The following is a 21,990-nucleotide window of genomic DNA, read 5'->3' on the forward strand; positions in this document are numbered from 1 at the left end:
CCTCAGGGTTCATCCCCGAGTACTTTCTAATTCTGACCCCGAGTCTCTCATATGATTTCTATGTTGTGGGTTGTTACTGTTTCAGTTGGATAAGCGGATATTTCTGCTCTATCGGAATTACTCGTGGTCTGGGGGGGTGTTACTTCTTTCCTATTCTTGCATAGCTGCCTGGCAAATCATTTCCCTCCTAAACATTCCTCTCCAGTGAATAACGTACTCAAGATTGACATTTCCCTCTCAGGAATACAAATTAGGCCTTAGAAGCGGATTTGACTGTTCTGCTAGGCCCTCACTTAAAGGCTTCATTTCCTTCTGAAAACTCCTAACCTGTCTGCTGGTAAGGGGGGAGTGGCACCGGCCCCGGGTCGGCCCTGCACGGCCCCGAGGCCCCACCGGGACCCCCCTCCCGGCTCCGCTCCTGCCGCTCCTCGCTCCCTGGCGCGACTTCTCCAGGGACAGCGTCAATTGCAGTCCCTGTCTCCCCTCCTGGAGCAGCTGCCGCTGCCTCCGGTGCAATATTAGGATGATAGGGAGCATAACTTGATTCCTCCTCTGGAAAAGGAACCTTATTGTTTGCATATAAATTTCAAGCCTGAATTTTCATCAGACCCGTATTTTGGCCAAAATACCGAAGCTCCTTTTATTAGCTTTTTAGGCCAGACAATTGCACAATATTTAACCATTTTTTAATTATATTTTTAAAAATCTTTTTCCCTAGTTTTTGGGTTGTTTTTCCAAATCCTTACCATTCTCTCCAAAGGGCTATCTTTAGGCACAGTCCCGGGGTCTCCAACCCCACCCTGCTGACTCTTGGAACCCTTAATCGCCAGCTCTTCCTGACGTGCTGCTGTGGCCTTTACCACCCACAGGGTACCACACGCCTTCACCTAGGATTAGGACAGAGGTGGGGTGTACTGCCGAGCACCTCACTTCACTGTGCTCGGGGTACCATACACCTAAGGGCCCAAACCCCCGAGACTCTCTTTCGCTCTTCTCTCTTTCGCTTCATCCCTCTCCAGCCGAGGGGACCTCGTTCGTCCCCTCGCGGGACTACAGAACCTCGCGGATCGGGACTCCACACTCGCCTCGCACTAAAAGTGCGTCTCATTCACACTCCACACAAGAGTCTCCCCGAGCCCAGCTCGAGGCAAGGCACGGTAAAGTTGCCCTTACCGCGGTCCGTGCACGGCTTCCCGGTCCGGGTTATCAGCAGTAATGCCTGTGCCTGTTCCCGATCTGGGCTGGACTATGTCTGGGCTGTGTCTGTGTATGTCAGTGCTGGCCTCCCTTCTCCCCAGAGCTTCGCAGAGCCTGTCTTCAGATTAACGGTCTCGGTCCTTTGCCGGCCGTACCGAGACAACCCACCACCCCCGACGGGACCGCTGAAGTCAGCAGGGTGCCCCTTCCTCTCTGTGGTGGCAAGAAAGCTTTGGCAGGCGACAAGATCCCAGACGAGCCCCCAGATTGTGAGAAACATCTCAAATAATTTTCTTCAGACAGGATCTTCTGCGAAGCTATTTTATTTGTGATTGCAATGGCGGGCATCCTGTCAATTAGGAGCACAGTTTAGTAAACAAATCATAACCTTTTATTCCCAATTACCCGACGCCTGATCACCTCCCCTGTTTCCTCATTGGCTGAGTACTACAGGTTCACAAGCTACTCCACGCTCCTCTATACCATATATGTACAAGTTTTCTTTTTTTCAACCCTTTAATTTCTCCTTTCTTATGTTTTGAGAACTTGTGATCTTTGTTTTACTGTTCTCACACCGCTCATCCTGTTTTTCTCAAGCTTCTGCCTTATTTTGGAACAGTGAGGCCTTCTACTGTCCACTTATCTACTTAGCATTTCTCCTTATTATGACTACACGCTACCTCGGAATACAGAAAATTAGTTCTCTACCGCAAAAACACAACTTAGTTTCTTACACGTTTGGAGAAAGTGCTGACTGCCTTGTGGAATGGGGATGTGAAAGGTTTGACAAAGGAGGCTGAGGGCTTCCAAAAGATTTCCATTGTGAACACTGTTTCCTGGGAGCCATAGATGGGGTGGGTGTTGGACGTAGGGTCATGGTTAGGGTTAGGGTAAGAGTTAGGTTTGGAGAGAGAGAAAGTGCAGACTCCCTTTATTAGTGGGGTTTTGAAAGGGCTTCTAAAGACAGTTGAGAGCTAACAGAAGTTTTCCCATGTGAGCGCTGTTTCATGGGAGGCCTAGGGTGGGGTGGGTGTTGGAACTGGCTGCTCTCCAGGGTTAGACTTAGAGGCAGGGGTAGGGTTTGGAGAAAAATAAAGCTCATACCACTCTTGTGAGTTTGGAGAAAGCTAAAGCACAGACTACCCTTATGCATGGGGCTGTGAAAGGGCTGAAAATGAAGTTGAGGTCTACTAAAAGACTTCCCTTGTGAGCAATTTTTCATGTAAGCCTTAGGTGGGGTTGGAATAATACCCGGGTGTTGACTAGGATTAGGTTTAATGTTAAGGTCAGGGTTTCTGGTATGGTTAGGGTTATGTTTTGGGGAGAGAGAAAGCTCGGGCTCCCTTTGTAAGTGGGTCTGTGAAATGGCAGCTAAAGGAATCTGTGGACTATGAAACGCCTTCTGTTGGCAGCACTGTTAACTGCCATTCAGCAGTCACTCGCCCGAGGCGATGGGCTCCGGGGCAGATGTATTCTGCAGTGGAGTGGAGATCACAGCGTGCAGCCCTCAAAGCAGCTGAGGGAGCCACCAGAAGCCAGCAGCCCTCACGAGGGGGCTTTGCTGCAGCCAGGAGTGCCCCCCTCTGTCATACAAAGGCAGCCCCTGAGGAGGGGTGGGAAGGCTGAGCTGCCCGGGCACCAGCCCAGCGGTCAGAACAGCAGTGGGCTTTCTGTGCAAAGGGGAGGGTGGGACCGGCCTCTGTGCTCACAGAGCAGCCTGGCCCGTGCCCCCCCCCCCCGGGTCTTGACGCCAATGCTGGCATAGTGACAGCAGCGCTCTGCCTGCCCTGCAGATCAGTGCCAGCCCCTGGCAGCTTCTCATGATTATTTTCAGTAACATAGCTATGCTAGTAAGATGCCTGTTAAGCAGTGTGTTTTGTTAGACTGCGATAAACTGCATGGATACAACTGCTGTGCCAAAGAAGTGTGTCTTTTTTTAACAAGTGCTTTTTTTTGATGGCCTAGCTAAGAAAGTAACTTAACTGTAGGCGGAAGAGAAGTCGTTGTTCACAGCTAGCAGTTGCCTCCACAGATGACTATTTTTAAATACTGTTATAAATGACTGAGTCCCAAATAGGATTGCAATCAAAGTTTACCATTTATTAAACGAATAGAGGCAAGCAAAAAGCGCTGGGTGCGCCGGGAGTCTCTGCTCCACCAGGACGCGCACCTGTTACGTAAGGCGGCTGGTTTTGATGCTCCCAGGCTAATACATATTCATTACTGCTTCTAGAAGAGGCAGGGTTATTGTAATTGCTTTCTGGAATCCAAAACCCTCCCAGGGGCGCCTGCGTATCAGTCTCTGGTGGTCTCTCGGGGGTCGCTCGGGCTGAAGGCTGGTGGTCTTCCTCCCTTTTGTTCTTCAGTCGTCCTTCAGCTCCCCCTTCCTCCTTATTTGGCAGCCTCTGGGCTGGATTTCAGAAACTCTCGCAACATCTCGTGCAGTAGTCAGCAGTTTTCTCTAAAAACTCCCTTTGTTCTCTTATCACCTAGACTCGGGCCTCAATGTTAACTCTTCAAATCCCTTAGTGACACGAATTGCTGGACCATTCCTTACAATCCCTACTGTGTCGATAAATATTTCCCATGTATCTTGCAGTGCAACGTACAGCATGATTTTATTTAGTAAATTCCAAATTTTTTTTTTTAGGTCTGCACATCTAATTCGAGACTGTTTAAAATCTGTAGCCAGAAGCACTAGAAGTTTGGACTAAAGATGTTCCATTCCCTTTGTCGTTTTCTGACTTGCAGACTCTAGCAGGTCAACACAATGTCTTGCCCGGAATTTCCTTACATTCTAAAATTAGAGAAGTGTCTAAGAAACAATAGCAAATCAAGTCTCTAAATGTCCTGCTCTGGCTTGAGGCTTGGCTGTCATTTAGGCTTTCACCTACTTCCTTTTTTCTTAAACCGATTTTACATTAGACAAACTGAATTAAGAAGAGCTCATGCTGCTCAAAATCAAACTGAATTTACTCTTCTCCTGATAAAGCTTTTCATACTCACAATGAAGTGATACACATACGATTTCTGTTAAGCTTGAGTAAATCTTAGACAGCAACCTTTGCCAAGCGTCACAGCCTAAAGGGTTACCTGGCCTGCGAGTGTGCAGAGACTGCAGCGGTGAGTTTTCAGGATTCTGTAGGACACAAGCACACGGGAGCTTTCTTTCCTGAGCTTCCTTACTTCATTACAAGTTACTACAAATCACGAGCATACCAATGATTAAGAAAGCAGGTATACTTCAACCTCTTACGAATTATTAACAGGGAAGCACACATATACATCTCTATTATCAATAGAAGCAGCAATCAACGGTAGCAGCAATCAGTAGTAATACCCGAGAAAATACTCTGCGATCAATATTAAAGGTTACTACAAACCTATCCTTAGTAAAGAAGCGAATGTACTTACGATTGGTTCCCTATACGTGCATGTATATACACGTATTCCAAATGTTACCGGTATCAGGTGTGATCAAACTGATCCCTCAAACCGACCTCAAAAACAGCCTAATTGAGAAAAACAACCGCAGAAAAGGGTCAATGAAGAAAATGGACTTCATAAGGCACAACCCCCCCCTGCATCCCCCCCAAAGAGGGCCCAGGTGTGGCCCTCTTAAAATAACAAGTCTCATTTTGAAGATGACCTGCCTTAGGGAGTTCAGAGTCAGCCAGGTGTCCCTAGCGAAGGTCCAGTTTGTTTAGGAAGTCCTGGAGGAAAAGGGAAGGTTTCACAGTATCACAGTATCACAGATTTCTAGGTTGGAAGAGACCTCAAGATCATCGAGTCCAACCTCCGACCTAACACTAAGTACTCCACTAAACCATATCGCTAAGCTCTACATCTAAACGTCTTTTAAAGACCTCCAGGGATGGTGACTCAACCACCTCCCTGGGCAGCCCGTTCCAATGCTTAATAACCCTTTCGGTAAAGAAGTACTTCCTAACATCCAACCTAAAACTCCCCTGTCGCAACTTTTGCCCATTCCCCCTCGTCCTGTCACCAGGCACGTGGGAGAACAGACCAACCCCCACCTCTTTACAGCCTCCTTTAAGGTAACTGTAGAGAGCGATAAGGTCGCCCCTGAGCCTCCTCTTCTCCAGGCTGAACAACCCCAGCTCCCTCAGCCGCTCCTCGTAAGACTTGTTCTCCAGACCCCTCACCAGCTTGGTCGCCCTTCTCTGGACTCGCTCGAGCACCTCCATGTCCTTCCTGTAGCGAGGGGCCCAAAACTGAACACAGTACTCAAGGTGCGGCCTCACCAGAGCCGAGTACAGGGGCACAATCACTTCCCTAGACCTGCTGGCCATACTGCTTCTTATACAGGCCAGGATGCTGTTGGCCTTCTTGGCCACCTGGGCACACTGCTGGCTCATATTCAGCCGACTATCAACCAATACTCCCAGGTCCTTCTCGGCCAGGCAGCTTTCCAGCCACTCATCTCCCAGCCTGTAGCTCTGCTTGGGGTTGTTGCGCCCCAGGTGCAGGACCCGGCACTTGGCCTTGTTGAACTTCATACAGTTGACCTCAGCCCATCGCTCCAGCCTATCCAGATCCTCCTGCAGAGCCTTCCTGCCCTCGAGCAGATCGACACACGCACTTAGCTTGGTGTCATCTGCAAACTTACTGAGGGTGCACTGGACGCCCTCATCCAGATCATCGATAAAGATATTAAAGAGGACCGGCCCCAGTACCGAGGCCTGGGGGACACCACTAGTGACCGGCCTCCAACCAGATTTGACTCCATTCACCACAACTCTCTGGGCCCGGCTATCCAGCCAGTTTCTAACCCAGCGAAGCGTACGCCAGTCCAAGCCCCGAGCAGCCAGTTTCTTGAGGAGAATGTTGTGGGGAACGGTGTCAAAAGCCTTACTGAGGTCAAGGTAGACCACATCCACAGCCTTTCCCTCATCCACCAAGCGCGTCACTTGGTCATAGAAGGAGATCAGGTTCGTCAAGCAGGACCTGCCTTTCATAAACCCATGCTGACTGGGCCTGATCGCCTGCTTGCCCTGCAAGTGCCGCGTGATGACCCTCAAGATAAGCTGCTCCATGAGCTTTCCTGGCACTGAGGTCAAACTGACAGGCCTATAGTTCCCCGGGTCTGCCCTGCGGCCCTTCTTACAGATGGGCGTCACATTTGCTAGCCGCCAGTCAACTGGGACCTCCCCCGATAGCCAGGACTGCCGATAAATGATGGAAAGCGGCTCGGCCAGCTCCTCCGCCAGTTCTTTCAGTACCCTCGGGTGCATCCCATCCGGCCCCATCGACTTGCGCACATCCAAGCTCCGTAGCAGGTCGCCAACCATTTCCTCATGGATAGCGAGGGCCACATCCTGCTCCCCATCCCCTTCCACCAGCTCAAGGCACTGGGTATCCAGAGAACAACCGGTATTGCCGCTAAAGACTGAGGCAAAGGCGGCATTAAGCACCTCAGCCTTTTCCTCATCCTTAGTAACTAGGTTCCCCCTCGCATCCAGTAAAGGATGGAGATTCTCCTTAGTCCTCCGTTTCACGTTGATATATTTGTAAAAGGATTTTTTGTTGTCTTTAACGGCAGTAGCCAGGTTGAGCTCCAGATGAGCTTTGGCCTTTCTAATTTTCTCCCTGCACAGCCTCGCTACATCCTTGTAGTCCTCCTCAGTGGCCCGCCCTTTTTTCCAAAGATTATAAACCCTCTTTTTTCTGCTAAGCACAAGCCGCAACTCTCTGTTGAGCCAGGCCGGTCTTCTTCCACGCCGGCTCGTCTTTGGGCACGTGGGGACGGACCGCTCCTGTGCCATCACGATTTCCTTCTTGAGGAGCGCCCAGCCTTCCTGGACTCCTCTGCCCTTCAGAACCGCCTCCCAAGGGACTCGGCCAACCAGCGTCCTGAGCAGCTCAAAGTCAGCCCTCCGGAAGTCCAAGACAGCAGTTTTACTGGTCCCCTTCCTGGCCTCGCCAAGAATAGAGAACTCTACCATTTCGTGGTCACTCTGCCCAAGACAGTTTCCGACCACCACATCTCCCACCAGTCCTTCTCTGTTTGTGAAGAGAAGGTCTAGCGGGGCACCACCCCTGGTAGGTTCACTGACCAGCTGCGTCAGGAAGCTATCTCCCACGCTCTCCAGAAACCTCCTAGACTGCTTTCTCTGTGCCGTGTTGTGCTTCCAGGATATGTCCGGGAAGTTGAAGTCCCCCACGAGGACAAGCGCCGACGATTTTGCAACTTCTGTCAGTTGCCTATAAAACTCCTCATCCGTCTCCTCATCCTGGTTCGGCGGTCTATAACAGACCCCGACCAGGATGCTAGCCTTGCTGGCCTTCCCGCGGATCCTAACCCACAGGGATTCAACCTTATCATTCCCAGCCTGGAGTTCCACAACATCAAAAGATTCTCTAATGTAGAGAGCCACGCCACCACCCCCTCTGTGCTGCCTGTCCCTCCTGAAGAGCCGATAGCCAGGCATTGCAGCACTCCAGTCGTGGGAGCGGTCCCACCACGTCTCCGTGATGGCAACCAAGTCATAGCCTGCCTGCTGCACGATGGCTTCCAGCTCCTCCTGTTTGTTACCCATGCTGCGTGCATTAGTGTAGATGCACTTCAGCTGGGCCATTGTTTCCCCCGGCACAGCTCCAACAAGCCTTGTTTGAGCCCCGTCCCCCTTCTTACCTAGTTTAAAGCACTCTCTACGAGCCCCGCCAGCTCCTGGCCTAGGATCCGTTTTCCCCTTGGAGATAGGGACCCGTCTGGGGCCATCAGGCCGGGTGCCGAGTAAAGCTCCCAATGGTGAAAAAACCCAAAATTTCTGTGCTGGCACCTGCCTCTGAGCCACCTATTAACCACGCGAGCTTTCCGTGTCCTCTCCGTGCCTCTCCCTTCCCCCGTAGGGATAGACGAAAACACCACCTGCACTCCCGCTCCCTCCACCAATCGTCCCAGCCCCCTATAGTCCTGTTTGATAGCCTTGAGGCTTCTCTTTTCAACATCGTCACTGCCAGCCTGGACTATCAAAAGCGGGTAATAGTCAGAGGGGCGAACCAGGTTGGGAAGCTTCCTGGTAACGTCTCTGACCCTGGCCCCAGGGAGGCAGCAGACTTCCCTATGTGTGGGGTCAGGCCGACAAATAGGGCCCTCCGTTCCCCTGAGGAGGGAGTCGCCCACAACAATCACCCTTCTTTCCTTCTTGGTGGAGGCAGTCCTGAGGCATGGAGTCAACTTCCTCACCTCAGGCATCCTCCTGGGTAGGCTTCCTACCTCATCCTCACCCGCCGGTCTCTCCAGCTCCAGGGCCTCAAACCTATTGTTCAAGGGCACCTGGGAAGGCGGCACCGGAAGGGGAGGGCATCTCCTGCGAGGTCGAGCAGGGACCTGTCTCCATTCCTCCTCAACTCGCAGGTCCCCTCCCTCTGCCCGATGGCGACAGGGCAGGGGGTCCACCCCCCTTTGGAGCGTCTCACCCTGGTCCCCCTCCCTCCGGTCCTGCAGGGAGTCGCTCCACCAGTCTATCTCCCGCTCGCACTCCCTGATATCCCTCAACCTCTGCACCTCCTCCTTGAGTTCCGCCACCATGCGGACCAGGTCGTCCACCTGCTCGCACCTCACGCAAGCAGTCTCTCTGCCTCCCGCCGATGGCAGCAAGAGGCTCAGACACTCCCCGCATCCGGAGACCTGAACTGCCGCATGTTTGGACGGGCAGTCGGTCTGGGTGTGCACTGACTTCCTAGAGAAAGCACCGTGCCTGGTGGAGACCATCGCAGCCCAGCTGATGGGAGAGTGCCGTTGGAGGAGTTGTCCCTATGGGCGGGTGTGAGCGGTCTGCCCTTCCTGCCCGCCCTGCCCGCGCTAACTGCCTCGCTAACTGCCTCGCTAACTGCCTCGCTAACTGCCGCGTCACTCCCTGTTTGCCGGCCCTGTTCGCCGCGCTCCTGGTCGCTCGCGCTCCCTAAGGGCTGCCTTTGAACGGCCGGGGGGAGGAGCTGTCGCTGACGCTGCTGGCCCCGCCTACGCCTCGTCAGCCTCCCTCACGAGGGCTGCCGGTGCCTGGCGGCTCCCTCACGTAGGCTCGATGCCCGAAAAGTAGCCCTGCCTGTCCCGATCCCGCGCTCCGCTGCAGCACGCGTCTGCCCCGGAGCCGGTCGCCTCGGAAAGAGTTTGTGTGGCACGAGAAGTTCTTATAAGAGAGAGGCTTCCTTTTTGGTCCAGACCAGGTCATTTCTGTGTCACAGAGATGTAAGAGGGTGTAGGACACCTCCTATTAGATCAGCCAAGAGATGCTGCTAATTTCTGTGATCTTTCACTGGCGACAACCAGTGACGTTTCCTATTCTCTCAGAGAAAAATCTTACATTTGCCAAACTGCTTTCTTTTCTTGCAGCTTAAAGAGCCAAGAGGGGCTGACATTCCTACTTTCCCCCTTTCCCAAAGTATTTTTCACCTTTTCAGACAATAAACTGCTGTTAGAGTTCCTCCTTTTTGCCCTTATCAGTGGTCGCTAGGGAGGTTTCTGCTTCTTAGGTACGCAGCTAAAGTTCCAAGAGGCCACCTGGGCCTTCTGAAGGATTAGCAGTTTGCAGGCTGCCTGGCAGTTGCATCTGCCGGTGTTTTAGCAGACCTTTTCTGTCAGAACGTCTCCCAGGATTGCCAGCTTACCTCCATGGCCGCTCTGGCCACTGAGAGGGAGAGGCAAGGCTCTGGTGTGCCCATGAAGACAAAGGGAGGTCCTTCAGGCACACTGGCACTCTGGGACGCACCACAGAGCCACAGGGAGGTCCCAAGAGGCTGTGAGGGCACACAGGGGCCTTGGGGCATCCAAGAGGACTCAGGTGCCCGGGCCTCACGCCCTCCGCCCTGGAGACGCCTTCCCCCTTCTGACCCGGGTGACAAGTCACAGCAGGGCCCTTTGTGACTCGTCCCTGGGACAGCCATGACTACCCAGCACCAGCAGGGCAGCCCCACAGTTCCCAGGAGGATCACAATGGGACAAGGCAAGAGTTGTGAGGCTCCTGAAGATGCCCAAAAGGGCATTGAAGATCTTGCCCTGGCAGGGCTGCTATTAGTTGCCCCCAGGATCCTGGTGGCTGAGAAGGATGGCAGGTCTCCTGCCGATTCTCTGGGGGAAACCCATCTGCTCCAGGAGGGTAAGTACGCAGGCACCACTGGGCCAGTCCAGCCTGGCCCCAGTTGCCAAGGCTCCCCAGCAGGCTGCAGTCGGGGCTTCGCCAGGGACGAGTGCCGCAGCATGGCACTGCCATGCCACTGCCACCACTGAGGAAGCCAAGCGAGCGAGGGTCCGCAGCGGGCCAGGCGGGACCAAAGTCAGCGAGTGCACCCTGTTCTGCAGCACGAGCCCGTTTCCCTGGAATATCAGCAGTGGGGTACAGCCGGCGGGGGGCATGCCGGTTCCTGAAGGGCAGGGCGGCTGTGAGCCAGGAGCCAGCCCCAGCACAGCCTCCCCTGGCAGGAGGGGAGGCTTCCAGCGGGAGAGAGTGGAGGGGACCCAGCTCCTGCTGCGGGGACAGGCAGCAGAAGGCTGCTCACCTGGCAGGAGGCTGCGGTGCTGCAGGACAGGCACCTTTCCTGCTCTGCTGCCAGCGGCAACCTTGAGGAGAGGGGGCATCGGTGCTGTGACCCAGGGCTTGCAGTTGGCAGGGCAGTGGGCACAGGGCTGAAGAGAGGGCACGGCTCTTCCCTCTGCCTCCTGCCCGGCCTACAGCTCTGCCCACTCTTTCTTAATCAGATGCTGCTTCTGCTGCCTCCAGCAGGCCGCTGGAGGGCAAGGACAAGGAAGCCTGTGACTACTTCTGGGCGTTTCTCACTGGCACCCAAAAGGTAACTGCAGACTTTGTCAGTGCGTGAGGCTCAGCCTGCTGCTCCCAGCTGGGGGCTCCCGTGTTTGCTGCCCACGCACAGGCTCTTGGAGAGCTGCTGGCTGTGCTGAGCTGCTGCCCTCCTGGCCCCTCGTGCCATCACTGCACGCCCCGCGGTGCAGTGGCCCTGCCGCCCACGTTGCCACCCTCTCACCCTCCCTGTTTGTCTCTCTGCTCCCTGACTGTCAGGAAGAGGACTCGAAGCTGAAGTTTCTGGCCTCGATCTGCACCCTCTGCGGCGCCAGGCTGGAGGGGAGGTACCTGCCCGATGGCAAACTGGGAGCGGAGAAGATGGTGAGGGGACACCCAGTGGGGCGGGGAGGGGGGGAAGGCTGAGCTGCCCGGGCACCAGCCCAGCGGTCAGAACAGCACTGGGGTTTCTGTGCACAGGGGAGGGTGGGACGGGCCTCTGTGGGCACAGAGCAGCCTCGCCTGTGCCCCCCCCGGTCTTGACGCCAATGCTGGCATAGTGGCAGCAGCGCTCTGCCTGCCCTGCAGATCGGTGCCACCCCCTGGCAGCTTCCCGTGTCCCATCCTGACCACGCTGTCTCCCTCCAGATGCAACTGCCTAAGTCATCCTCTGCCCTCCTGCGCGCCGTGATGTTCCTCGGCTGGCAAGCTGCGTACGCCATCACTGAAAGGAGGTACCTTCCCCAGACCCTGGCTTGGCCAGGGCCTCTCCACAGCATGGGCCTGACAGCAGCAGGCTTCCCCCGTCCCGGCAGGACTTCCGTGCTCTGTCTTAGGGCCTCTGCTCTCCCCTGCGCTCTACCCATCAGTGGGACAGATGGGAGGGCAGAGGGTGCCGTGCCCAGGGGCTCTCCATTGTCTCCCTTCCCGGCTTTTTTCCCTGAAGGGAGAGGCAGGAGCTGGAAAGGGCTTTGGGCACTGCGTGCCATGACTGCCCTCTGTCCCTGGCTCAGCAGCACGGGAGAGGGAGAAGATGCTTCCACACAAGCCTTGCCCACCCAGTACGGGTCCCACCTGGTGACTCCAGGCCCTGACATCTACGGTCACCCTTCCAGGGCATCCGGGCACTGCTCCTAGTGCCAGCATCCAACGGGCGCCTTCTCTCCTCTCCTTGCAGCAAAGAGAACCTAGCAGTGCTGTCACAGCACCTCGGCCCCTGCATCAACACCATCTGCTCTCTTGCTCCAGAGAGGGAGAGGGGCAAGTTGGATGCTTCAGTTTATGCTCAGGTAAGCACTGAGTGAGCTACAGAGAGCCTGCTGCCAGTCAGTTCCCACGCACTTCTTCCTAGTCAGCTTTGGCTGCTGGAAGACCACAGGAGAAGCAGAGAGACAACAGAGATCCTGAAACACCACTGGGCAGGTTGCTGGCACCACTGGGCAGCTGAGGCTTGCCTCAGGCAGCAGGCATTCAAGCCAGCTTCCCATGAGGAAAGACCAGCAAGAGAGCCCCACCCGCTCTATCCTCCTTACAGATTCTGAAATCTCTGGACAGCGTGCTGGAAGTGCTGGTGTGTGCTTCGCCAGGCTACACTGCCACCACCCTGGAGATCATCTTGCAGGTCTGTCCCCAAGGCCGCGACGGGGCAGCCCCGCTTTCCAGGCTCTTCTCTTGCTCAGGAGAAGCCTGGGCACCTTGCGTAAACCCTGCTCGGCGTTTCGCAGAACTGCTGCTACGGGAGCTGCCACCGCATCCCAAGGCAGACCAGCAGCTTTTCTCTTCTCAGGCCCTGCTGCCCTTCACAGAATCCCAGAAAGCGGCAGTGCGTCGGTGTGCCGTGGGGAGGATTGCCAGACTGAGCGAGGTCCTGGTCCCCGCTTCTCTGGTGCAGGTAAGGAGCTGGTGGTTCAGGCAAACTCTAAGCACCCCCTCACCCTTTCCTGGTGTCTCAAGCGCACCAGCTCAGCCAAGCTACCGCTGTCCATCCTCTCACCCCCAGGACTTGTCCAGACACAGAGCGGGCACGGTCAACCTTTGCCCCTTCCAGACGAAGCCTGTGCCACTCCTCGGGCAGCTGATGGGGTGCCTCACCCTGTGCTGTGCCGAGGAGGACCACGACATCAGCTGCGCGTCTGCAGAGGCTCTGCACGCCATCCACAGGATCATGATGGTGCGACAGAGTAAGAGAGGCTGGGGCAGGCCGGCACCTTCCAGACACAAGGGCCCAGTCAACACCAGGCACGGTGCTGTGCCGCTTTGTCCGCCCTCCCCAGCTAGAGGAAGGAGCGGCAAATTCCTCCAACGGCGGAGCAGGGGAGCAGCCGTGCTGCACCAACCCTAGGGGGCTCCCACAGCCCCTGTCGGAGCAGCAGGATGTCCCCTGGGGCAGTGGCTTAGTGGCACTCCTGAGAACCAGCGGACTGGAGAGCCTGTAGCAGTAGCAGCATCGCGGGGCTTCTCTCCTGCTTCAGAGCAGAAAGCCGGACCAAACTCTCTGGCCTTTCTGCAGACTACGAGGCGGTTTGCCCTTCTCCCCCTTGCAACAGAAGACCCATTTCCTCCCCGGCATGTCTCCTGTCCCCACCCCCACCCCCCCACCCAACGCAGAGTGCCCCTCTTTGCCAGACACAGGGCCCTGCCACAAACAGAGCTCTCCTTGATGTTCTCAGCTGTCTTCTCCAAGCAGCAGCTTCTCCGTCATTCCTACCACTCACCCACCCTCTGTTTCCCTTGCTGCCCAGGCTACATGATGACACCTGCCCATCCAAAGCTCAGGCTGGAGGAGGAATGCCCAAGCACCTTCCTGCCCAAGGAGACTGCTAACGAGATGACGGTAATCAGCCCCTCCCTCGCTGGGATTCTCGGCTGTGAGGTTGACAGGAGACCTGGATGAACCACCGCCCCAAGAACTGTAGGCAGGAGGCAGGGTCCGTCACGGCCTACCAGCAAGCCGGCTGCGGGGTCCCACCATGTCTCAGCAGGGAGTAGCCAAAGGCTGGGGTCAGTGGCCAGCATCAGCACCGCAGCTCCAGCTGTCCTGGCCACCCGCAAGGCCTGGCTGCCCACACACAGCCAAGTGTGCCCCGACCCTGACCTCCACCACCTGCCTTCACCCTGCGCGGCGGTTCCCTCTCCGCAGCCACTGAGGCTACAGTCACCCCAGCCGAGGCCAGCCCTTGCTCCTGCCTGTGCTGGGGGCACAGTGCCAGCACTGCCCTGGCTCCCTCTCCAGAGCTGCCCCCACCGCTCAGCTGTGCCCCGCCACCAGGGCAGGCTGTGTGACATGTCTTCCCTCCCACAGGTATTTGGCAGCTTCCTCCTCCCCATCGAGAGGAGGGCCTTCATCCTCACCGTCTTGGAGGGCATGACACAGCCCAGGGTCGCTGACACAAAGGTGGTTGCCCGTGTGTTGGATGTGATCACAGACTCACAGATGGAGGAGGTTAGCAGTCTGCAGACGGATTGCTTTTTCCCTGTGCTTTTTCCCTCTTGGGGGCTGTTCCCCCTTGCCTGCGTCCAGGGCTTGGGAGCCCCCGACAGCCATTCGGGCTGGCAAAGAGCCACAGGAGGGAAGCATTTGCTGGTGGCAGCTGGGGCCATGGCTGTGCTCTGCTCCATTCTCCCTCGTCTCTCGTCCAGGTGCCATGGGTCATGCAGATCATCCACGACTGCCTGGTGTCGGTCAGCAAGGAGTCACTCCTGGACAGCCTGAACAGGACCCTTTTCCAGATCACCTCCTTGGACCCCGAGCATGCGGTCCAGGGCCTGCTGGAGGCCTTCCCGTGGTGCGATAGGTATGGGGCCCACCCATCCACCTCTGGCACAGCTCAGGACGCCCAGGGCCGGCACAGGCCGAGGGGCGGTGGCTGGGGTGGCCCCACCGACAGCATGCTTTGTCTCTGCAGGGTTGCCACGGCCATGTGGCAGACGATGGTCTCCGAGCCCCGCGTTGCAGAGGACGTGCTGAGAAGCCTGCTGATGCAACGCACAGGGCCTGAGCACGATGGCTTCGGCCCACAGCACAGCTGCGTCCGCTCCTGGGCTGTGAGTTCCTGGAGCAGGCCTCGCTCACCCCCAGCGGGGCTGCACTCCCCTCCCCGTCCCCTCCTCCACTCTTCCCCTGTTCCCGAACGACAGCCTCCCCTGGGGCTCCCCAGTCAGGGGGCCCGGGAGCCAGAGCCCAGCAGGGCCACGTGCACTGCTGGGGCCCCACTGCGCACAGGCACACAGCCCGCCCCGGCGCTGCCACTCTCCGTCCTCCTCCCTCCCCACCTGCTCCTGCCTTGCTGGGCAGCCCGGGGCAGGGCGGCTCCCTGGCCCAAGCAGGCTGCAAGGTGTGGCCCAGGGAGCCCAGGGCAGCTGGCAGGACCCCCGGGGACTGCTGGGGCCTTTGCTCTGGATACGAAAAGCTGGCTTGCCCGTGACACAAAGCAGAGCCGACCCCAGAGAGTCGCTGGGGCTGGGCCCCAGGCCAGGCAGCCAGGCAGCAGGCTCTGCCCTGGTGTCTCTGACAGTGCTGCAGGGACATCCGTGCACTGAGAGCTGCGCCTGGCTGTTTTCTGCAGGTAACCAGTGCCATGCACAAGATCTTCCAGCTGCCCTCCAGCAAAGGCGTTGCGCAGTCCCTGTTCCACAAGTTCTACGTTGCCGTGCTCTTCCAGATCTCCTTCACCCACGAGTGCACGCTGCAGGACTTCAGCATGAGCAGCAGTCAGACGGGGGAGCGCATGTGGCCCCCGGGCAGCTTTCTCAGGTGCTCCATCCCCACTGCCAGGTCTGTGCCCCAGGCCAGAGCCAGGGCCGGGGCTCCACATGTGACGCACGCTGTGCTCTGCATGCAGGACTGCTGTGATGACCATGAGAGCGCTTTTCCAACACCTGAAGGGTGCCGCTTTGGTTGAAGACATCCAGACGCAGGGTGGCTGGGACATGCTTTTAAGCCCTGAGACCTTCCACACAGGTGTCGCTGTGCTGACTAGGTGAGCGCCTCATCAGTTGTCCTTGTCTCCCCTGGCATTCTTCTCCCGGAGGTGGAGGGCCCCACGTGATCCCCTTCCTCGTGGCTGCTGGGGTGTGCCCAGGGGTCCGAGGGACAACGCTGACCCTGAGTGCTGGTGACGGAGGGATCTCAGAAGAGACCGACAGGGGGAGTGGCCGCTTTGATCTTTAAGGTCCCTTCCAACCCGAGCCATCCTACGGTCCATTCTGTGATTTCCACGCCGCTGCCTCTGAGAGTTCCTGGGAGAAGGGCTGCTGTTGCCCGGTGCAGGAGGAGGACTCGCAGGACCTGTCACCTTCCAAAGCGCCCCTTCCTCGGGGACCAGCGGGACAGGAGAGTGCTGGGGCTGGCTCTGCAGGCAGTGCCGCAGCCTGCGCTGCAGCTGTGTGGCAGAGCAGCCGGAAGGGTGGCCAGCGAGCACGGGAAGGCCCGGGGGCCTGGGGATCCGAAGCAGTCAGGAAAAGGCATCTCTTGGAAGGCCACAACTTGCGTGTAGGCGGGGCGTCTCTCAGTAAACCGAGCACATCTATGCTCGTCACCCTCCATGCTTGCAAAAGCAAGGTGTATGGCGAAGGGCGGGCGGCCTCTCCTCAAGCGGATAGCACCAGCTGCTGAAGCAGAGCGCAGAAATGCAAGCCTTGCCCTGGCCTGGCCCATGGGATAGCAGCTAGCGCTGGCAGCGCAGTCCCAAGGAGGTTCGTTTGCCCAGCTTGGTGCTACCAATGTGTTCTTCCCCTGGCCAGGGCTCTGCGAAGCGAAGCACCACTCTACTGTGCCTCGATGTTTGAAGAGGCAGTCACGGGTCTCTGCCAGAGACGGAAGCACAAGGAGATCGTCGCCATGGCTGTCTTCACGGAGGTAGGGCCTAGCGGCAAGTGGTGCCTCTCCAAGGTGTCTTGAAACTCCGGGCAGATAGGGGAGGGGCCAAGTTGCCAGTCTGATGGAGCTGGGCTGGTGACTGCGCTCTCCTCCCAGTCACTGGGGCCTTTTCCACTGAGGGACCGGGCCTGAAGCATTTGCATTTTGTCCGTCCTGGGGGGCAGCTCCCTGCACACAACCTCTTCCGAAAGTGCAGGGAGCAAAAGGCTGCAAGTGGTTCAGCGGGCAGAAGCAGCAGGCGAGGGAGCTGTGCTGCGTGCCGCGAGGCAGAGCTGTGACTGGCTCCGGGGCCCTTGCCCCGAGCTGTGTGGGAGGGGTGATTCAGCGTACTGCCAGGAGTCCTGCCGGCTGGGCCAGGCCCTCACGGGGCTGCTGGGTGTCTTTCAGTTGCTGGACTGCGTCGACTTTGAGCAGCACATCGACGACTGCATCCTGAACCTTCTTCAGTCACACATGCACAGTCAGTCCTTGGTGCTGCGTAGGATGGTGGTCACAAGCCTCGTCGTGCTGTCTACGAGACCCAAGACAGTGAGTGGGGGCATCTGGGCCAAGTGGCGGCATCCACCTGGGGCGGGGCTGCAGGCGCTGTTGCCCGCAGAGGCTTGCTTGGACTTTGCCAGGAATCGGGAGGGGCGGTAGTGGCTCCACTGCTCTCACTGCCTTCTTCATCGGCCTCTGAGCGCTTCTGGCCAGCCCCTGGACCGTGCAGCACGAGGAGAGCGGCGCCGGTGTCCGCTCAAAGGCACCTCCTGCTGTGCCAGGAAGAGGTCAATGCCAGGCCCCAGGCCGGCCAGCGCGGGGCTGCCTCCGCTGCAGGAGCACTCTACCCAGAGCAGTCATCCTGCTGAGGTTGGGAAGATGAGCCCCCACACGGGGCCAGGCTGACACAAGTGGCTGCTTCTGCAACCCAACGCAGCAGCCTTCTGTCCCGAGGGGCCTCAGCATGCTCCGTGCTGGCCTGGAGACAGACCTCTGCCCTGGGCTGCGCCCGCTGTGAGCAAAGGGCTTCTGCTGGAGTGGTCCTCGGTGTTTCTGAAAAAGAACTGCTGTGTTTCATGCAGGCAGTAACTCTGCAAGGCCTGCTGCCAGAGGTCATGCAGCAACTGCAGGATGCCGACGGCGACATCAGTATGAAGGCCCTGACTGTCCTCCGCAACGCACTCCGCCTGGCAGATGGGCAGGTGGTTGGCCCCATCGCTCTGCAGCTGCCGGAGAGGCTCCTGCCCCTCTTTGAAAACGTAAGGCTGGTGGGCAAGCCGGAGGTTTGGCCAGCGTGGCCACGGGGCACGTGAACGTGGCCTGGGGGTGGTGCGTCCCTCTCCGCGTGTCTCACTGGCCTGCGAATTCTTCTCCCACCACGACCCCTGGCCACGTGCTGGAAACGTTTTGCTTGGTGCTTCTTGGGCTCTCCTGCTGGGGCAGTCCCTCCCTGTGCAGAGCCCTGCAGACGTGTGCTCCACAACGGCAACTTCTCCTCGGCCCCTCGCTGCCCGTGGCAGCTTCTCCCCTTGCCACGTGTCCCCTTGCCAGCCCCAGGGTGGAGCATCTGCAACCCACTGCCTTGCCCTTCCTGCGTCCTGAGCCATTTTGCACTGCCTGCACGCTTGGCCTTACCTACCACAGCTCACTGCAGCGTGAGAGCCAGGAGCGTGTCTCCCTATCAGCCACACCGACCCCTTGCTCACTGTGAGCTCGGAAGAGCCTGGACTGAGGTCCTCACTTGTTCTGTCTCACCAGGAGTCCAGCTGCGTGAGAGAGCTCTCCATCCTTCTCTGCAAGGACGCCATGGAGGTGGCAGAGGGCACCCATGAAACGGAGATGAAGAAGCAAGTGCAGAGCACCCTCCTCCCCCTCTTCTTCCACCTGCATGACCAGAACCAGTGTGTGGCTCAGGTGGGGATTTCTAAGCTGAGCGGTCGCTTGAGGGGGCAACACCCCTCAGGAGGGCCTGCGCATCAGGGGCACGGGCTGTTAGCAAGGCTCCCTCTGAACGTGCCTCACCCTGGGGCCGAAGCTCCTGAATCCAGAAGAAAGGTGCAGAGCTCCTCCGTGCGTGCACCAGGCCCACCACAGCCGTTTTGCCCTTGCTGCGCCTCCACCCACACAAAGGGCCAGAGCGGAGGGGCCTCTCCCTGCCCCACATCCAGCCCCACACGCCGCCCTCCACGGAACAGCCCGCTGGGAGGCTTCCTGCAGCCCTAGAGCTGTCAGGGGCCGAGAAGGTGGGCACGGGCGTTTTCCAGGCCCGCCCTGCCTGCTCCCAGCAGTGCTCAGCAGTGGTGCGTAGCCACGGATACCTAGGCACTAGAGTTTTCACGGGCACCGGCCTGGGAAGGGAGCTGCAGCCAGGGCAGGGCTCTGGCCCTGTGTCCGCGGTGGCGGGCTCTGGAGCCCAGGCCCTAGGGAACAGCCTGCTGGGGTCCCCGTGGGTGGTGCCCCCGGCTGCCTCCTGCCGCGGCGCCTCGGTGACTGCAGCGCTTCGGCTGCCTCCTGGCCTTGGCTGCAGATGAGCAGCTCTGGGGGACCTCTGTCCTGCAGCCCCAGCAGCACAAACTGCCAAGCCTGGTGCTTGCCCCACACCTCTGCTCGAGCACTGAACCCTCTGGCAGACGCCTTCCCCGGCTGCTGCACCTCCCCAGCAAGGGCCGGGAAAGCCCCCGAGCCTTGACGACGTGCGGGACAACCAGGTCCTGTCCCACGCGCACGTGTTTCATCTCCCGCTCTCTGCTGCTCTGCAGGCCTCTCGGGAAGCCCTCCTTGGTGCTGCCAAGCTCCTCAAGTGGAAGCAGCTCAGGAACCTGCTGGAGACAGCGCAGCCACAGAGGGTTGGCAAGTGCCTGGTAAGGACAACTGCCCGAGGGCTCGCAAAACCTGGCCCAGGCGAGGCCTGCCAGCCCTGGCCCAGGGTGTGGGGTGGGTAACCCTTGCCTCTAGCCACTGCTGCAGGCCAGAGCCCCCAGCTTGCAGCCACACATGCGCCCCCACCCCCACCCCCCAGCACATAGCAGTACAGGCTCTTCGACAGCCTCGTCGCTCTCCCAGGTCCCAGGCATGCCGACAGCTGACCACTGGCAGCGGGGTGGCACCTCAGCACCCTGCCCCCTGCTCCCTCCAAAGCCTCGCCCCAGCACCAGCTGGCTGCTGGCTGGGCATCAGGTGTCCCGGCAGGGGAAGCCAGTCCCGGGCACAGGGCCTGCCTGGCCAAGGGGAGAGGCTGCACCAGCCCCATCCACATGTACTGCTCTCTTCCAGCTGCTGAGGCACAGCAGCAGAGTGGATGATTACCTGTGCCAGAGCCTGCCGTACCTGTGGAGCCCCCAGGAGCCCCTGCAAGAGGCGGCCGTCAGGTTCATTGGTGAGTCACAACCCCACGGGCCCTCTGTGCCGCACAGCAGCTCGGCCCCAGCCCCAGCTGCTGCGGAATCAGCCACGCGGCTGCAGAGCACTGCCTGCTCAGAGTGGGCCTGGAGTGCCTGTGGGGCTCCCTGCCGCCCTCGCCCACCCCTGCCCACGCAGCGGTTGTGGTGGGAAGCTTAGCGGGTGCCTCGCAGCCTCCTTGGGTGTCGTCACGCTTGGGCACACGTGGCCAAGCCGGCGGGGATGCTGAGGGGGGACTGTGTCTGGGCCGAGCTGGCCAGCGGGATCTGTGATGGGCTGTATGTACCTAGGGCTTGCCGGGCAGCACTTGGTGGATGGGCGCGAGGAGAAGCTGAAGAACATCATCGAGGGTGAGTGAGGGCAGTGGGCTATCAGCAGGAACTGGCTGGGAGGAGAAAAGACCCTGGGCAGTGAGCTGCGACCCCTGCCCCAGCCGAGGAGGTGGGGCGGCCTTGGCAGGAGGGGTTCCTGGGCTTGCTTCCCACTGATACGGGCTCTGACCTCCGCTCTCTTCCTTTCCATGTCAGCACTCAGAAGCACGGAGGGCTACAGCAGCCCTTCGGTCTCCTCCCTGGTGGCTGAAACCATCCTGGTCCTGCGAGCTCCCTCTGAATTCAGCCTGCAAGCGCTACGTTACCGGCTCCGGAGAGTGTGGGAGAGGAGGCCCCGCGTCCCGAGAGCTGGCTGGCTGTGCTGCTGCAGCTGTGCTCAGCGCTGAGCCCAGCTGCAGCCCTCGGGCCCTGCCTGCCCCTTCGTGTGCTCCCTTCGTTGCGCCCTCTGCTGGGCTTTCCCCAAAGAAACAGCCCTCTTTCTTCACCGCTTGAACGTGTCATTTTTTCTGCGAAAACCGGACGGTTAGAAAACTCCACGGCACCAAGCTGCTCTGCTAGGCTGCGAAACCAAGAAAGGAGAAGGAAAGCTTCTGCTTCCCTGGCCGCAGCGTGTTAGAGCAACCCACCGCCTCGGCCTTCCTGGGCCTCGGGCCATTTGGCTAGGAACAGCACAATTTTAGAGCGAGCCCGATGGTACGGAGCCGATAGATTGCATGGCCAGCCCTGAGGCTGGCTGACAGCCTACTCACGTCCCCTGGATGAACTTTGCTCATTATAATCTCATTAAAATGCCCAGATACACCTCCGTTCCAAAGGCTACCTGCCTCCAAGGTGCAACTCCCTCTCACTGAGCACGCGCTCCGAATTTCCCTGAGCGAACGCAAAAGCGAGAAAAATTTATACCAATCACAACGAAGACGCATATGACTAGAGTCACTCGCTACCTAAAAGCAGGAACATAGGCTGAGCTGTCACCCCCCCGGAGCACACACCGGGGTGTGACACGCCTTACGCGGGCCAAAGCGACGGTGACGACGGGGTCAGTCGCGGCGCAGCGACCGAGGCGGCCGCCCGGCAGCGCAGGACTACAGCTCCCAGCATGCCTCGGGACGGAGCAGCCCACGTGACCCCGCGGGGACTCCGCAACGCCCCCCCCCGGGGCCGTTCCCCGCCTCTCCTCTCCTCTCCCTCTCCTCGCTCTCCCTCCCTCCCTCCCCCGCCCCTTTTCAGCCGGGCTCGCCGCCGCCAGACCCCACAGCCCCGCGGAGCACGGGTCCGGCGCGGCGCGGCGCGCCCCCCGCCCCGCACAAGGGCCGTTGCCCCAGGAACTGCTGCTGACGGTGCGGCGCCCCGACCGCCCGCCGCCTCGCCCCGCGCGCCGTCCCGGGGCGGCCCCAACCACCAAGCCCGTTGTGGTGTGGTGTGGTGTGGTGTGGTGTCCCGT

At 58.7% G+C, this 21,990-nt stretch overlaps 2 protein-coding genes across 2 annotated transcripts in view; both read left to right on the forward strand.

Annotated features, from left to right (window-relative positions):
* LOC308186075 (uncharacterized protein) overlaps positions 1 to 21,990 on the forward strand; it is a 107,082-nt gene that overhangs the window by 14,085 nt on the left and 71,007 nt on the right. The window contains exons 2-8 of the mRNA XM_080574970.1: positions 10,919 to 11,010; positions 11,238 to 11,342; positions 11,607 to 11,692; positions 12,136 to 12,247; positions 12,493 to 13,138; positions 13,700 to 13,791; positions 14,260 to 14,562. Of these exons, the coding sequence (XP_080431096.1) occupies positions 11,340 to 11,342; positions 11,607 to 11,692; positions 12,136 to 12,247; positions 12,493 to 13,138; positions 13,700 to 13,791; positions 14,260 to 14,562 (1,242 nt within the window). The 5' untranslated portion in view covers positions 10,919 to 11,010; positions 11,238 to 11,339. The remainder of the gene's footprint in view (positions 1 to 10,918; positions 11,011 to 11,237; positions 11,343 to 11,606; positions 11,693 to 12,135; positions 12,248 to 12,492; positions 13,139 to 13,699; positions 13,792 to 14,259; positions 14,563 to 21,990) is intronic.
* Positions 15,498 to 21,759, forward strand: LOC308186088 (uncharacterized protein). Its single transcript, XM_080575009.1, has 2 exons — positions 15,498 to 16,815; positions 17,224 to 21,759. The coding sequence occupies exons 1-2, from the start codon at positions 16,738 to 16,740 to the stop codon at positions 17,473 to 17,475; spliced, it is 330 nt and encodes a 109-aa protein (XP_080431135.1). The 5' UTR covers positions 15,498 to 16,737; the 3' UTR covers positions 17,476 to 21,759.

The sequence above is a fragment of the Anser brachyrhynchus genome (genome assembly GCF_964034855.1).
Source record: "Anser brachyrhynchus genome assembly, chromosome: Z".
Classification (NCBI taxonomy): Eukaryota; Metazoa; Chordata; class Aves; order Anseriformes; family Anatidae; genus Anser; species Anser brachyrhynchus.

Excerpts from the sequence above, each read along its gene's own strand:
- LOC308186088 (XM_080575009.1), top strand. The coding sequence starts at position 16,738 with ATGTTTGAAGAGGCAGTCACGGGTCTCTGCCAGAGACGGAAGCACAAG. Across the intron at positions 16,816-17,223 it reads CCATGGCTGTCTTCACGGAG|TTGCTGGACTGCGTCGACTT; the intron begins GTAGGGCCTAGC and ends GGTGTCTTTCAG.